Genomic DNA, 11,119 nt, shown 5'->3' on the forward strand with positions numbered 1-11,119 from the left:
AAGGGATATAATACTGTTATATGGAAGATAGCCTGCCAGGGAGTTTGGGGACATGCTTGGCTAGGACTTACTGCTGGGAAAGGTGGGTTCTAAAGTAGTATTGCTCAAACTATTTGTGGTGAAGAACCGGTTGTTTGGGTTTTTTAAATCTATCATGGACCAATACAGTAAAGATAAATTACTAGAAAAATGAAAGTAAAAAGTATATAAGGCTTAAACATCAATTTTTAAAACTAGATTCAGTAGACATAAAATTACTCTGTCAAAATTATATTAAGGTTTCTTACTGCTTAATCTCAATTTCTTTTTTTTAAGTTTATTTATTTGGGGGGGGGGAGACTGTGAGTGGGGGAGGGGCAGCGGAGGGGGGGAAAGAGAGAGAGACTGTGAGTGAAAGGGAGGGAGGGAGGGGGAGAGAGAGAGAGATGAATGAATGAATGAATGAATGAATGAATCCCAAGAAGACTCCATGCTGTCAACACAAAACCTGAAGCGGGGCTTGATCTCACAAACCGTGAGATCATGACCTGAACTGAAATCAAGAGTCAGACGCTTAACCAACTGAGCCACCCAGGCGCCCCTCAATTTCTGTTCTTACATTATCTTGCACCAGTTACAGTTTGTGGACTGTCCTCAATCCATAGGCAACAATTTGAGTACCACGATCCCAAAGCAAACTAGCAACAGGGTTCAGATCCAGGCTGTGAGTAACTAGAGGGAAGCTAAAAGCCCTATTGACAATAACTGCCCAGAGACTAGAGTGCCTTCAAAAGAGAATAGACACACTTTATATTATTGGGTGCAGTGCTGTGAAGAAACTGTATTCGTTTAATTAAGCAGTTCTTTTTAACCATCTCCAAGAATACTCTCGTGTATTTCCAATAGATAAGGTCAGGATAGCTTTCTCAAACGCCCGTCACAGGAAAATACAACCCATCACCAACAAACATGACTTTTCTTTTTCTAAACCAGGGCACAGTGGGATTTGAAAATCAGATCAACAAATGCTTGGAGCTGGCTGAATACCTCTATGCCAAGATTAAAAACAGAGAAGAATTTGAGATGGTTTTCGATGGTGAGGTAAGTTGTCATCATGGACTCGATGCACAGCATTTCCAGAAAATCTAATGAGGGATGCTCCTGAAGCCATATTTTCCCACATTGCTGGAGGCTACTTCTGAATTTTTGTCTTTATGTACTTTTCATTTAATTCCCTCTGTGTCTATGAACTTTTCTTTTGATAGCTTTGGAATGACTTTTGCCATTTGCCTTTTCTAAAATTGTCCAGCTCTTGACCAGTCCCTTGCAGACAAGAAGTCTTTCCTTGGCACGTTTGAATCCTTTATCTTTCCTGGGTGTGTATTATCAATCATTGTGTTGAACTTCCGTGATAAGTATTTCTCAGTTCCATGAAGCTTATAAGATGGGTATATCCTTGTCTTCTAAGACTTGTTCTAAAATGAAGTTCTACTTTACATAGATTCATTATGAGGAGAGCAAGATAAAATTGCTTCTGCTCTGAGTTCATATCCACATTACACATAATAAGATCCTTGTCATACAGGTATTGACTGAATCCTTGCTTTGTGCCAGGCCCTATGCCCTGAACTGGGTTATATAGTAGTGACCAAAACAGATATTGTCTCTGCCCTAATGGAGCTCTCAGTTGGATAAAGGAAGTTGGAATAGGAGCCAGTATTTAATAAAAGGAAATCCACTCATAACCCATTATAATATAACACCACCTCCATTCAACTTAGTCTATTTGTCAGGCAGCCTAAGCTATTAGGAACACACTAGAGAGTCACCAGACGAGGACGAAAAAGCCCTGAGCAGTTCAACTTAATGACACAGTTCTCATGCATTTCACCTATGGGACCACACTTGGATCATTTACACTATTTTAAACATTCTACTAGCAGATTAGAGACAAATGTGGTGTCTCAAGCCAGTTAGAGGAAGGCACAGTGATAGCAAATAGCAGCCTAGGAAGGAAATTGAAAAATTATGTCAAGAATACAGAAGAACTCTAAAAGGATAGGAGTTCTTAGAACAGAGACACTAAACAGTTTTAGGCATCTCAGTGAGGTCTGTCTTATGGTTTAGAGCTGGTATTAATATTCATTATGATAATCCTGACTAATCAACGAAAGATTCAGAATTAATATAGTAAAACTCACAAAATATTCACTATCAAAATAAACTGTGTCCAGCATCTTCTATATATGAGGCACTACAAAATGGCAAGATGAATAATACTCTTTAAAAACTACCCAAATGTAATGATTTTTTAACAGTTCAATGTTTAAAAGTGGTAAATATAGTCATCTAGAAAGTTGGTTATGGGAAACCGCTCTCTCGCCAGATATGACTGGACAAACTAGGTATTGTTCTCCCTAGTATAGAAATAACAATGCTTTCAAAATGGACTTGAAACCTTTTTTTTTTTTTTTTAATGTGTGTGGGATTTTTTGTTTTGTTTTGTTTTCTTTTTTGGTCTGAGAACCTTCCACCAAGGGTACATAGGGGTTTGGGAATAGCTTTCTTTCAAGTTCTCATAGTTTTCTGTTTTGTTTCTTTGTTTGTGAAAATTTCTGCAGCCTGAGCATACAAATGTCTGTTTCTGGTATATTCCACAAAGCCTCAGGGGCATTCCAGATAGCCCTGAACGACGGGAAAAACTACACAGGGTATGGACTCTTTTCTTGTCTCATCTAACCCTCTGCAATTTCTCTGGCTGGTCAGAACACTTTATGTGTCCTTCTAATGGAAGAGAAATAAAAAATAAAGACTTGGGGTAGTAGGGAGCCATCTTGTTATATTCTTTTTGGCTCTGGATTGTCCCCTTGCTATGATTCAGATACAGCGGGAACCTCTAAAGGATGCACCCCTGTCTTAGTTTGGTGTTGCGGTATGCAGGGCAATCGAATGATATGCGTATTCCTGGGAACTCCTGTATTAAACTGTGTCTATTAACATATCTTTTAAGTTCAAGTCTACTCTAATATTGCTTCATTCCAGTTGATTTCTATATCGATTTTATTATTTGTAGTTGTTGATATTAATACTTAATTTATATAATATTCATCTAACAAATATTCATTGAGCATAATCTATGTGCCAGGCAGTATCCTGGGCTCTGGATTATTCAGAAGCCTTAATTTGTGTTGCAGCCCATAAGAGTTTTTTGTTTTGTTTTTTATTTTATCATTGTTCTATGACTGACTTTCAAAATTCAGTCACACAGTAGTTTCTGAGGGAATTTATGATAGGATAGACTTAGTCATTGGGTACTAACTACTGGAGAAACTAGAATATAAAATATTTGCTTTTATACCAGTACAAATGCAAATAGCAAAACGTATATTGCTCTTTTTTTCAACTAGGAAATGGTTTGCATTGTTAAGAGAGTTGTGTTAATATTGGTCTTGAGTTTGGTTTCATGTTTTCCGTCACAAGGTGGCCCCCAAAATCAAAGCCCTGATGATGGAGTCTGGCACGACCATGGTTGGCTACCAGCCCCAGGGGGACAAGGCCAACTTTTTCCGGATGGTCATCTCGAACCCAGCTGCTACACAGTCTGATATTGACTTCCTCATCGAGGAGATAGAAAGACTGGGCCAGGATCTGTAATTGCCCTCCATAGAACATGAGTTTATGGGAATCCCCTTTCCTTCTGGCATTCTAGAATAACCTCTATAAATTGCCAAAACACATAAGCTATTTCACTGAGGGAAAATATAATATCTTGAAGACTACTGTTTAAACATTACTTAAGCTTGTTCTAGTATGTAGGAAATAATGTTCTTTTTAAAAAGTTGCACATTAGGAACACAGTATATATGTACAGTTATATATACCTCTCTCTGTATATGTATATGTATGTATAGTGAGTGTGGCTTGGTGATAGATCACAGCATGTGTCCCCCTCCAAGAGAATTAACTTTACCTTCAGCAGCTACTGAGGGGCCAAACATGCTGCAAACCTGCTTGCCCAACAACCCCAGGGAAAGATGTTTTTCAACATGTTGTGTCATAGGGACCAAGGGACATACTGTTGGTGAGAGTTGACTTTGTTGTCAGTGTTTCTCCTAACTAAAGTGATGACAGATGAGACAAAGTACCGCTAGATGACAAGAGTCACACCCTCCCCATTAGTATCCTGTGAGGGGAAAATTGTAGCAGAGTCATTGTTACAGGTGTACTGTTGCTGTATTTTTAGAGACTAATTTGTGGAGATTGTGTATATTTCTGTTGTCTGGCCTTTGGGGGGTAGGGGAAGAACACATGTAATGGTTTCAATGACTGTTTAAATTGTAGGTAAATGAAATAATTGCTTATTTCTATTCAGAGATTTACCATGTTAAAGAGGCATCTTGTATTTTCTTCCCATTTGTAATGTATCTTATTTATATATTAATGCAGTAAGTTCAGAAAACTGTTTATGGTATTTTCGTGCATTTGTGAGCCAAAGAAAAAAGATTAAAATTAGTGAGACTTGTATTTATATTAGAGTGCCCTTAAAATAATGATTGAAGCCTAAGTTTACTGTCTGTAAGAGAATTCTGATACTGTACATAGAATCATCTATACGGAAATCCCATTACTTAAATAGCATCTGGTCTTCTATTACTCTCTCCGTCTGGCTGTGTGTCTGGTGTTCTCAACGCTTTTCTAGTAACTGTTGGATTATAACTAGATCTCCTGTAATTTTGTAGTAGTTCATGACCAATCTCTGTGACTCGCTTAGCTCAAACCTAAGGCAACGTTTCCGAAGACCTTCTGAAGAGCTCCGATAAACTGACCAGGCTCACAACTGTTTTTGAGGAAAGGAAATTCACACTGTGCGTTTTAGAGTATGCAAGAAGAATATAAACAAATAAAAATATTCTCCGTGGAGAATTGGAACAAAATTTTCTCCTAGTTCATGTTTGACACACAGAGCTTTCCAGTGATGGTTACGGGTCACCACAGCCCATCCCCTTTCCACCAGCTGACTTTAGGTGACGGTCAGTAACCTTCTTAAGGGTACTGGGACTCAACCCACTGTCATAGGTGCCCGACCCCCTGATCTGTACAATCATTATGACTGTAATTAAATAAAATTTGCAATTCAAGCCTAGAGAAAGAAAAGCCATCCCTGTTTCTCTTTTTCCTATTTGCATCTTGGAGTTCCATTCATGCAGTCATTCGACACATGTTTTCTTCCTCTGTCGCAGCCACGATTCTAGGCACTGGGGTTACGATTCTAGGCACTGGGGTTACAGTAGAGTGCATGGCAGACAAAGTTTCCTTCTAGTAGGGGTCTTAAAGCATTTGGCATCTGTGGTATCTGGATACTTCTAAGATCACAGAATCGTGCCTCACTGCTGCTTATGCTTGAGCAGTGGGCCCAATTCACTTTCTCAGGAAATACGTTTTGGTGCTGGATTGTTAGGAAATAGGGCCCATTTTCTACAACATTCTATTTAGCTATAATAATACCATTTCACTCATTTGGAATACAAGGAGTTCTCTATTCAGCACACACAGGGGTTAGATAAAAGTCCTTTGTAATGAGCATCCTGACTTCACATGTAACTGTTGTAGTAAACAGAGTCCCACGGGGAGATGATCACAGTCACTTTATTCTATCTGCCACTGTTCCTTCAAATCCTCTCTGTGGTATGATTTTTTCCACGCCCCTGTTTGAATTCAGGTCAATCCCAAAGCTTTGCTGGCCTCTCAGTTATAAGAACAGTTTCATCTTAGCAACCAAATGTCCAGCTCAATGTAGTAAGACTTCACGTTTTTATACAACAGAGACCCTCCCTCGGCCTGACAGTGTTTAAGGCTGCAGTCCTGCAGTGGCATGGGGAGAGGGGCTGGTGTTCAGATAAGGTCAGCTTCTCTTTTTACTCTTTCAGCTCATCTCTGCTCCCTAGCTGCTGCGTTTCCCCTAGAGGCAGAGGGATTAAAGTAACAGAGGCACAATTTTAGGTAGCTGATAAATTCTCATCTAGCATCAGGGCCTCTGGTCCATGAGAGTTTTTTTCTCATGGGACCATGAGGTAGGGAGGGGGTGGAATGGGGATTTTTTTTAATTAAGGTAAAGTCAAAGATACAATAAAATTCGTTCTTTATAGTGTACTGTGTATAGTGTTCTGCGAGTTCTGACAAACCCATTCAGTCACATAACTACCACTACAATAAATTTCCCCACGTCCCTTTGTACGCACCACCTCTCCCAATCCCTAATTCCTGGCAACTTCTGGTTTGTTTTCTGTCCCTAGGGTTTTGCCTTTCCCATCATGTAAATGGAATCATATAATATGTAGCCTTTTGAGTCTGGTTCCTTTCACTTAACACAATGCATTTGAATCCATCCATGTTTTGTCTGTATCAGTTGTTAATTCCTTTTATTCCTGCACAGTGTTCCATTTGTATGGATGTGCCAGTGTGTTTATCCATTTCCTCACAGAGGGAAATTTGGGTTGTTTGCACTTTGCGGCAATTAAAATAAAGACGCTCTAAATGTTAGTATGCAGACTTGTGTGTGAACATAGGTTTTCGTTTCACTTGGGTAAATGCCTCGATATAGAATTGTTAGATCATATGGTAAGAGTGTGTTTAACTTTACAAGAAACTGCTATGCTGTTTTCGAAAGTGGCTGTACTGTTTGGCATTCTCACCAGCAATGTACCAATTTTCCAGTTGCTCTGTATTTTCGCTGACAGTTGTTCTTATAAATTTTGACACATTTTAGTCTTTCTTTTTTTTTGGTTATGGTTTTATTGAGATATAATTTACATAACCATATAATTCACCCCTTTAAAGTGATAACTTCCTGGCTTGTAGAATATTCCCAGAGCTCTATGTCCATTATCACAATCAATTTTAGAACATTTCTATCATCCCAAAAAGAAGCCTTGTACCCATTAGCAGTCATTCCTCATTCCCATACAAATATTCCCTCTAGCCCCTGGAAACCACTAATCTACTTTCTGTCTACAGATTTGCCTTTTCTAGACACTTCATATAAATGCAATCACACGAAGGTGGTCTTTTGTGTCTGACTTCTTTCACTTAGCATGTTTTCAAGGTTCATCCATGCTGTAGCATTTATCACTACTTCATTCCCTTCATTGCTGAATAATATTCCATGTAGAGATATACTACATGTTTTTTAAGTTTATTTATGTATTTTGAGAGAGAGAGAGCACACGCAAGTAAGGGAGGAGCAGAAAGACAGGGAGTGAGAGAATCCCAAGCAGGCTCTGCAACGTCTTCGCAGAGCCTGAGGCAGGGCTCGAACTCCTAAACCCTGAGATCATGATCTGAGCCCCTGAGCTGAAGTTGGATGCTTAACCGCCTGAGCCACCCGGGTGCCCCTATACTCCATTTTATTTATCTATTCATCAGTTAATGGACATTGGGGTTATTTCCACTTTTTTGGTCATTGTAAATGATACTATTGGGAACATTTGTGTGCAAGTTTTTATATAGACATATGTTTTTGAACTAATAGTGGTATCTTGCTGTGATTTTCATTTGCTTTTTTATGAAACACTTTTGATGAAGTCAAGGTCTTTCCTCCTGAGACCGCTTAGGACTCATGCTCAGCGCTGGCCCCCTTGACAATCTACCCTGTCCAAACCATTTGTTGGGAGCCCTTCTCCTCATGCCGTACTCTTGGGTGGTGTCCCTTTTATTTATAATCAGTATGTGGGGGGCCCCTGCGTGGCTCAGTCTGCTGAGCATTTGACTCTTGATTTTGGCTTAGGTCATGATCTTCTGATTTATGGGGTTGGGCTCCACTTCAGGCTCTGCCCTGAGCATGGAACCTACTTGGGATTCTCTCTCTCTCTCTCTCTCTCTCTCCCCCTCCGTCCTGCTCCTGATCCACACATGCATGCACTCTCTCCCTTTCTCTCTCTCTCTCTCAAATAAGCTTAAAAAAATCAGTATGTGGAATATATAAGGAGGGTTTTGGTGTGGTTTTTTGTTTTTATTTTCTTTTAAACAGGCAAGTAAAGGATAAATAATAACAGAATACTTAAGTACCCACTTCTCAGCCAAAGAAATAAAACATTATCAGTACCTTAGAGCTGTCCAACCCATCATGAACCCTTTTTACCTGGATGTTTCCTCTTTCCCGAGAAATAATTGCTATTCTTCTTTTTTTTATGTTTTTTTTTTAATTTTATATTTCAGAGAGACAGAGAGACAGAGAGCGAGCAGGGGAGGGGCAGAGAGACGGAGACAGAATCTTAAGCAGGTTCTAGGCTCTGAGCTGCCAGCACAGAGCCAATGCGGGGCTTGAACTCACAAGCAGTGAGATCGTGACCCGAGCTGAAGTTGGATGCTTAACCAACTGAGCCACCCAGGCGCCCCAGAAATAATCACTATTCTGAATTTTATGTTAATCACTCCCTTGTTTTTCTATGTAGTTTTACCACATGTATGAGTCATTATTGTTTAGTTTTACCAGGTTTTGTTCTTTATAGAAATAGAGTAATACAGAATATATGTAATTCTGTGATTTGTCTTTCTATTCAACATTATGATTTTGTAGGACCAGAGCTAACCTATAGGGGGTCTTTGTACAGTTAAAGAAATTAAAAAGGCACCGCTCCTCCCTTCAGGGACAGGCATCCCTGTGCTAGTGTAGAGCTTGGCTCATAGAGCATGGAATAAATTTCCGTGCCTACTGAACCCATGGCCACAGCTTGCAAACACAGCCTTACATAGTAGCTTCATGTTGTTGAGATTTACCTTTGATGATGGTTCCAGCTGGGATTCATCCACTTTTATGACTATTCTATTGTATGAATATACTGAAGTTCATTTATCCATTTGATCAGGGGCGGATATATGAATTTTTTTCCAGTTTCCTGCCTTTAGGGCCAATGTTGCTATGAGCATTCTTGTACTTGTTGGCTGGTGCACATGTTAAAAAAAAAAAAAATTCTAAGGCTTATGCCAAGAAGTGAAATTGCTGGTTCACATTGCTGAACTTTACTGAGTAAAGCAGAGTGGTCACACCAAGTTGTGCATCAACCAGAAGTGCACATTTTTCCATAACCTCACCATCATTCGCCTTAATATTTTTGCCAGTCTGGTGAGTATGAAGTAGTATCTCGTGGTATCTGTCTTACCCTGATTAAAAATGAGGCATCTATTCACATTTTTATGAATTATTTGTGTTCTCCCTTCTATGAAATGCCTAAATCATGCCCTTTGTCAATTTTCAATTGAGTTGTTTGTCTTTTTCTTATGATATTTAGAAGTTCTTTATACATTCCAAGTAACTAATTCCTTTTTGATTATATGTTTGGCAAATAGCTTCTCCTAATTTGGAGCTTGCCTTTTCATCTGATTAATGGTCTTTTTTGAGATACATAAGTTCTTAAATTTAATGTAGTAGAATTCATCAGTACTTATCTTTACATTTTCTGCATTTTTTGTGTCTTAAGAAATTCTTCCCTAACCTGAAGTCACAAAGATATTTTCATATATTCATTGGCTTCTAAGTATTATCGTTTTATTTCACATTTAAGTCTTTAATTTGTCTTGAACTTATTTATTCATTTTTTTGGTATCTGGTTCTTCTTCAAGAGTGAGAGCTATTATTAGCCCTTTACTCTTTCATATAAATTTCCATATAATTTTAGAATCAATTCATCAAGATGCCCCCCCCCCCAAAAAAAAACCTGTTGGAATTTTATGGAATCTGTGGATCAGTTTGAAGAACATCAGCATATTTTCAATATTGAATATAGTAACCATAAGCATAATTCATGTCCCCATTTAACTAGGTCATCTTCAGTGTCTTTCAATGAAGTTTTACAATGGACATGCACGATTTTTGATAGATTTATTCCTAGGTGCTTTATAGTGTTGTTATTGTAAATGGCATCTTTTTTTGTTGGAGTATAATTAACATACAGTATTATATTAGTTTCAGGTGTACAATATATGACTCAATGATTTTATGTTACTCAGTGCTCATAATGATAAGTGTATTCTTAATCCCCTGATCTATTTCACCCCAAAATGGCATTTTTTAAAAATTACATTTTCTGACTAATTGTTGCTGATGTATGAAAATGCAATTGTCTTTGGGGTAATGATTTTGTATCCAGAAAGCTTGCTAAAGCTCAAATAACTTTAGTTCTTTAGTGTTTTCCAAATTGAGAAATATACCATCTATGGATAATGACAGCTTTGTTTATTCCTTTCTGATCCTTATACCCCCTTTCCTTGATATGCTGCACTGGCCAGGATACACAGTACAAAGCAGAAAAGAAGGGTTGGTAATGGGCACCCTTGCCTTAATCCTGATATTAGAGGGAATGCTTTCATTGGTCACCATTCAGTTTTGTTTCCTTTAGGTTTTTTCATAGATGCCCTTTATTGGGTTAAAGACATTTCTTTTTATTCCTAGTTTGCTAAGAGTTTCTGTAATAAATAAATGTTTAATTAATGTGGCATTACTCATAAACAATTTGTTTTCCATGTCTTTTTTTTTTTTAACTAAAACAGTTGACAATTTTATTTTCACATTTCACAGCACAAATGAAAATTGTTTTTTGTTTTTTGGGTTTTTTTTTGGTCCACTATTCCCCTGCCAAAATCATTCTCTCTTTGATAGGAAGAGGGAAGAAGTCTTCCTTGTCATGTTGTTAGAAAACACCCAGAGCGGTGCCTGCGTGGGTGGCTCAGTCAGTTGGGCCTCAACTCTTGATTTCGGCTCAGGTCATGATCTCACAGTTGTGGGTTCAAGCCCCATATCAGGCTCCCTGCTGACAACACGGACCCTACTTGGGATTCTCTCTTTCCCTCTCTCTCTGCCCCTCCCCTGCTCATATGTGTGTGCTTGCTCTCTTTCAAAAAGAAAAAAACCAAACATTAAAACAAACACCCAGAGTCACAGCACCATGGTGTCCTGGTGAAGTAGAACAAGTAATATAAAATGGATATAAAGAGGCTCCGGCTTCAGGGGCTTGTGTGGCTCAGTCAATTAAGCCTCCGATTCTTGGTTTTGGTTCAGGTCATGATCTCTGGGTCATGGAATCAAGCCCCGTGTAAGTCTCCACACTCGTGGAGCCTGTTTGGCCTCTCTCCTGCTTTCTCTGCC

At 38.7% G+C, this 11,119-nt stretch overlaps 1 protein-coding gene across 2 annotated transcripts in view; it reads left to right on the forward strand.

The window, feature by feature from the left end:
- Nucleotides 1-3,633, forward strand: part of GAD1 (glutamate decarboxylase 1) — a 38,798-nt gene extending 35,165 nt beyond the window's left edge. Inside the window, exons 14-16 of one of the 2 annotated variants that reach the window (XM_007074588.3) lie at nucleotides 973-1,080; nucleotides 2,601-2,690; nucleotides 3,460-3,633. In XM_007074588.3, the coding sequence (XP_007074650.2) occupies nucleotides 973-1,080; nucleotides 2,601-2,690; nucleotides 3,460-3,633 (372 nt within the window). Of the gene's footprint in view, nucleotides 1-972; nucleotides 1,081-1,288; nucleotides 1,356-2,600; nucleotides 2,691-3,459 lie in introns of those variants that run through there. The other variant, XM_042997322.1, reaches the window with a different exon arrangement.
- The last annotated feature ends 7,486 nt before the right edge of the window (nucleotides 3,634-11,119 follow it).

This window comes from Panthera tigris, chromosome C1 (assembly GCF_018350195.1).
Source record: "Panthera tigris isolate Pti1 chromosome C1, P.tigris_Pti1_mat1.1, whole genome shotgun sequence".
In the NCBI taxonomy this organism is placed as follows: Eukaryota; Metazoa; Chordata; class Mammalia; order Carnivora; family Felidae; genus Panthera; species Panthera tigris.